Here is a 6,147-nt window from a genome sequence, read left to right on the forward strand (position 1 = left end):
AGTTACTTATCAAAATCACAATCGAGCACACTATCCAAACTATTTGAACGCTAACCGATTGCATGTATTACGTGATTAAATGTATGCTTGTTGTTATGTTTACACGTGGAATACTGTCTACCTGCCTTAGCAACGTAGTACTATAGTTTGGACTCAGCACCCGTTCACACGGGGGTTGTTAAGGACAATTACTTGCATGATTTACGGTGGTCATCATGTATTGTGAACTGTCTCGGACAGTCAACCCGCAGTCGTTGGTATTGATAGGTCCATGTCGATAATTAACGTGCATCATGTCCCTCTGTGTACGTGCTGGTTATGCGTAAACTATACGAACTCTATATGCTACTATCAAACTTGTATGCTCACCTTTACATTATATGTATTGACTTTATTTTAACGTATGTGACAGGTGTTTAGGATGCTTACTTGCTCTATCTGCTGTGAAATCGAGGCTAGGAAAGAGTCTAGAAACCAAGACAATTTATATTTATGTACTTAAATCTGAGTTGTCGGAACATGTTTTTGTTTGAAGAATACCTATGTCTGTAATAACTAAACTTATCTTATGGGTCACGGTATGGGACGTGATATTTAAACTATTCGGTAATATAGTTGTTATGGAATTTATTTGAACAATCTGTTTCGCTCAGTGCCGCGCCCCGATGATTCCGCCATCGGTTGGGGTGTGACAGATTGGTATCAGAGCCATAACTATAGGGAATTAGGTTAGACACGACCTAGTACGGGTCGCTGTCTTAGAGACCTAGACTATAGTTAGGAACCAACAGACCCAGTTTATGTGCTTATTTTGCAATCCTTCACTATCACTGCACTCGAATTTTCAATTAAAGTCAGGCGATTCGGTCAGGAATAGGTGTGAAAACCGCAAACTCCCGACTAAATTGACTGACTTATGGTGATTTTATCCATTTACTCATACTTATCCTGACATTTTCAATAACATACGAGGAGAATTATACCAAATCAGGAGTGAAATCCCCATTTTGATGAAAATCCTCCTTAGGTTTTCTTAAAAACAAGGAAGAAATTGCTAAGCCAGGGGTGAAACCCTAACCTTGGCAAATTGTTCCGAATATTATTCCATCTCACCAAGGCATTCAACGGACTCCAACGACCTGAACTCACAAGTATGACCTAAGGAATGTGTGTTGAATGTCCAAGAATCGAGGCAGAAACACGACCCTTAAGGTCGAAAGTGACGACAAGTCTACTGTGAATAGTCGAGCTGCCTTGGGTAGTCGATGTCTAGTAGCCGCAGACAATCTATCTCTCGATTTTATGTGTTTCGATTCTGAGAACCGCAACCGCGTACTCTGATGACTCGTTGATTTTTATGTGTTTATGTGTGCTTTCTCTGTTTTGTGTTTATATTTTGGGACGTTATTCGATTTTACTATCATTTGAATCGACACACACGACTCGTACTGTTATTCTACCCCTAATCGATCCCCAGTTGTTGCAATCTAGACGATATTACGATATGATATGCTATACGACTAAGTTAGGATGTACCATGGCTAAAGTGCAATTGTGCATTAACTTAACTTTCTAGCTATGCATGATAATATATATTTTTTATTTGAATTTATCAACATGATATAGCACATGTCCAATGAGGAGACATTTGAATGGTAAAACAGATATGTCGATACCCTAAAGGTAAGAATGATATGTGTCTATATTTTACTAACCCATGAAAGCTAGTTCTGTTAGTCTTGTAGATATAAAGAATGTAACACAAATAATCTTGGATCTTATGGTATTTGTTCGCAAGAGGAAGCACTAGAAGTCTCACAAGAAGATTTTACAATATTACTCAATATAAAGGATTACATTTCAAGGCATCAAACGACAAATCACTCTACAAAAGTTTTGAGCAACTTTCGAGGATGATGGACACAGTTTACTTAAATGATACATATTATAATGAGGGGGAGATTTATTCAAGTTGCACTCTCCTTTTCCTTTAACTAAGTTTTATCCCAATGGGTTTTCTTAGTAAGGTTTTTAATGAGGCAATACACCTGATCCAAAAGTATCGGGGGAAATACGCGCTGCACTATTTTTTCCTTAGCTATGGTTTTATCCCACTGGGTTTTCCTAGCAAGGTTTTTAACGAGGCAACATCACCTAACGTATTAAAAGAACAGTAGACTATTATATTTTAACATGTGGACAGTCAAGGGGGAGTGTTATGAATGCATCATAATGTGGTGAATGAATGCATCATAATGTGGTGACTTTCCACATATGTAACCTCCATATATTTATTACCTTTGTATTAATGTTAAACCTCTATAAATAGAGGTTTCATGTAATTGGTATTATACACATGAATAAGAATGAGTTCTCCTATTCTTTTTCTCAGGGCCGTCTCCAAGAGTGTTAAAAAAAAATTTAGGCCTCGGGCAAGACAATAAGTTGGGCTCTCTCCTTATAATATAAACTCATCAATTATATATTAAGAAACCATAATACGATGATAACTTTAATAAAATAAACAAAAATAAGAAGAAAAAAATAGTGTAGGAAAATAATTGAACTTATTTAAACGAATCGTGCGGCTCAGCTAACATTTTTAAATAAAACCATTTACAACAGCTACATCACCCATAAACATCTAATAGCTAAAAAATCAAACATCCAAGATCCCTACAAGTAATATTGCTAGCAACAAGATTTACTAATTTCACCGATAAGCATCAAAATATGAGCATAAAACTCTAGTATTAATTTAGGGACAACTTAAATTTAATGTGTAAAAGATAGAATATGAAAAGTTGTATCACAAACAAAAATTTTTGAAACTAGGAAATAAACAAAAAAACTCAAAGGCCAACCGACCAACTACAGAAAATGAAAAAAAAATAGGTAGAAAAAAGGGCAAAACCAAGAATCGAACACGCAACTTTTGGTAACTAAACTCAAAAAAACAAGTTGGAATGCTCACTATTGTATTTGATGGTGCAGTTCCATATTATTCATGTAATATACATAACAAAATTTTATATTTTGGGCCCCTTTTAGTTTTGGGCCTCAGCCATTGCCCGGGCTGCCCAGCCTAATAACCGGGTCTGCTCTTTCTCTCTTACTTTCTATAATACTTGTTCTTTATGTTTATAGTTATACGTTGATTGCTAGTATGTCGTTGTTTCACAATAAATGAAACGCTTAGTTACTACATGCTATTAATGGTTCACTTACTTTTAACCAAAAAGGTGAATTTAAATAAAAAACGATAATGAAAAGCTATTGGGCCATTTACTTATTGAATAATTAGGCTAAGGCGAAATAAACAGCCCATGTGTAATGGGCCCAACATAGAGAACCCTAATTTCACTATATAAGAAAGAACCCTAAACGTATTCATTGCAGGCGTTGTGAGATCCGCTAGGGTTTAGTTTTTCTACTTTCAAGAGATGGTAGGTTCTCTGTTTCATATATGATTATACGCGTTTAAATTTTATTGATTTACAGTATAATGATCACCGTTGTGGATAATTATAGGGCAAGGGAACCGGTAGCTTTGGAAAGAGGAGGAACAAGACACACACACTGTGTGTGAGGTGCGGCCGCCGTAGTTTTCACCTGCAGAAGAGCCGATGCTCTGCCTGTGCTTATCCTGCTGCTCGCGTCAGGAAGTGTAAGTTTATTCCAACCTTTTCTTTGTGTTTTGTTTGATCAGAAATTGATCATTATTGTGGAAATTTAGAAAAAAATAGCTTTGACTGGCTTTATATTTGATATGTTATGGTTATACACACAGAAACATCATTAATTTTAATTCTGTTTGATGTTATAGCTTTTAGAATTTTTTTAAATCTTCTCTTTTTGATTTTTTAGAGAAATTAGAGTTACTGCTTGCATTTTGTTGTATTACATTTTACATTTGACTTACCAACTTGTTGTCATCAAAATAGACAGTTAATGGTTTTTTATTTATGAGATTTAAGACTGGTTAAATTATCATTTAACAAAGTCATAGCTTCGGAGTGTTTTAATTTTATTTGTATTTGATAAAAGAACAGAGTTACTTCTAATAAAAACCAAGCGGTTCTTGGTTTTTCATTTTTTTAAGTTTTATTAGATTGGAAAAAGTTTTTGTGGCAATGGTTTGGTTGTCTAAATTTTCTTTAGCTCCATGTATAAGATAAGAAATGACAATGTTTTTTTTTGTGCAACAAACTACTTTAGAACTTAGATTATTCTGTCAAAAATCTATTCTAGTTTGTTGTTGACTATGCAGTTAATATTGTTGATATATTGGGGATCGATTGGTTATATCGGCCCCTTAGTAAAATATCTGTCAGAATATCGGTACCGATATTATCAGTGATATTGACCGATACAACCGATGTATCACTGATATATTACTGAATTATTGGTGTTGAATTGCTATATAATATAAATGCTTCATTATATAAAATTGCTGATATCCCCCCAATATCTCACTGAGATAACCTACATTTCAAATATCGGATCAGATATTTTACCACATTAAATGCATAGGTTGTTGATTGGTGTGTATGCTATATGTTTTGGGTTCAGACAACTGGAGTGAGAAGGCAATCAGAAGGAAGACTACAGGAACTGGTAGGATGAGGTACCTTCGTAATGTTCCTCGTAGGTTTAAGAGTGGTTTCAGAGAAGGTAAAAACTATTTTACCTTACAATTATGCTTTCAAAAATCTATTACTCTTAGAGATGTTGAATTGATTTTAATTTTGTCATTTTTTTTTTTCAATAGGAACTCAAGCAACCCCAAGGAGCAAAGGAGCTGCTGCCAGCACTTAGGTTTGAAGGAAGATTTTGATGTATTTGATGTTTAAGAAAACAAGATTTTGATATATGTTTGTTTGCCTAATCAGTACAAGTGCAATGCTTGATGCTTTTGTTTTGATGATATTTGAGAAAAAGCAGATACTTTCTATTGAGATTTTGGCCCATTAGACTATGTATAGGGGAAGACGCATATAGTATCTTCCCTCGGTGTTTTGTGCCATGTGGGGCGTTTTTTTAAAATGGGTGTAGTGGGATGTGAGCATTGTGGGGCATTATGTTTTTTTTTTGAACGGCAAATCACTTAATATATATACAAAGAGCCAACTAGAAACTGGAAAACAAAACAAGAAAAATAAAAAACGACAGAAACACAAAGGCAATTATATCTGCCCTATGGAAACAAAACTTAACCATACCAACACCAAACCCCCAGAGCTCCCTACTGAAACAACTGATCCTGCACTCATGATAGAGTATCCCTAATTCCCTCCTCCATACGGAATATCTCCTCAATGTTGTGGGGCATTATGTTAAATGGGTGTAATAAAATTAAATGAAAAAAAAACCCATCAAAAAGTGTTATTAGGCAAACAAAAAGATCACGGGTGATTGGTCAAAACCATTGAAGCAAAGCGTGGAGAAAAGCATGCGAATACTTTTTTTTTTTTTTGAAAAAAATGCCTACGGGGCCGAAAGAAGGGCGTTGTGGGGTGTTTTTTAGAGGAAAAAACGCCCAAAACCCTCTACTACGGTCTACGGGTGGTCTTAGTGCCAAAGTTTGCAAGACCAATTTTTATATCAACTTGTGTGATGTAAACTAAAAGTCATTAGTACCTGTCTAGTATTTTTGAACTTTAAATTCCGGTAAGAATTGCACCTGTTTTTTATTTAAGCCAGATACATTAAAAAGTCAATTTCTAATTGGGACAGGATTTAGTTTTGCTAAATCTGGTTAGACCGTCTTTTTGCAAATTAGAATGAGGGTGCTTATTTTTATGGATTTTCAGATTATTATTTGGTAGAGGTATGTTATACAAGCGAAGAGCATTTTTCTCATCAACCTAACTATTAGGATAAGTTCTAAAACGGGTTTTAGATGTTGGGTATTATTTGTTATTAGATGTAAAGCTTGTAATAATATTGAAAGAGGGTAATTGATAGAGCTTTTTTTAGTAGGCAAACACTCTAAAGAAGATCAAGAGAGAACAAGAGTATTGGGACAATTTTCTGGACGTTTTTTCATTAATATCAAACAAACAATTTAAAGAAGGGAAACCTACGGCACTACTAGCACATGTAGGGGATCATGGATCCACTACTCCTTTATTCTTGGAACACGTC

At 35.0% G+C, this 6,147-nt stretch overlaps 1 protein-coding gene across 1 annotated transcript; it reads left to right on the top strand.

Annotated features, from left to right (window-relative positions):
- The first annotated feature begins 3,315 nt into the window (after window positions 1-3,315).
- On the top strand, window positions 3,316-4,958 carry LOC110908531 (60S ribosomal protein L37-3). The gene is made up of 4 exons (XM_022153488.2): window positions 3,316-3,446; window positions 3,532-3,667; window positions 4,573-4,674; window positions 4,772-4,958. The coding sequence occupies exons 1-4, from the start codon at window positions 3,444-3,446 to the stop codon at window positions 4,816-4,818; spliced, it is 288 nt and encodes a 95-aa protein (XP_022009180.1). The 5' UTR covers window positions 3,316-3,443; the 3' UTR covers window positions 4,819-4,958.
- Window positions 4,959-6,147: the final 1,189 nt, after the last annotated feature.

The sequence above is a fragment of the Helianthus annuus genome, chromosome 7, assembly GCF_002127325.2.
Source record: "Helianthus annuus cultivar XRQ/B chromosome 7, HanXRQr2.0-SUNRISE, whole genome shotgun sequence".
NCBI lineage: Eukaryota > Viridiplantae > Streptophyta > Magnoliopsida > Asterales > Asteraceae > Helianthus > Helianthus annuus.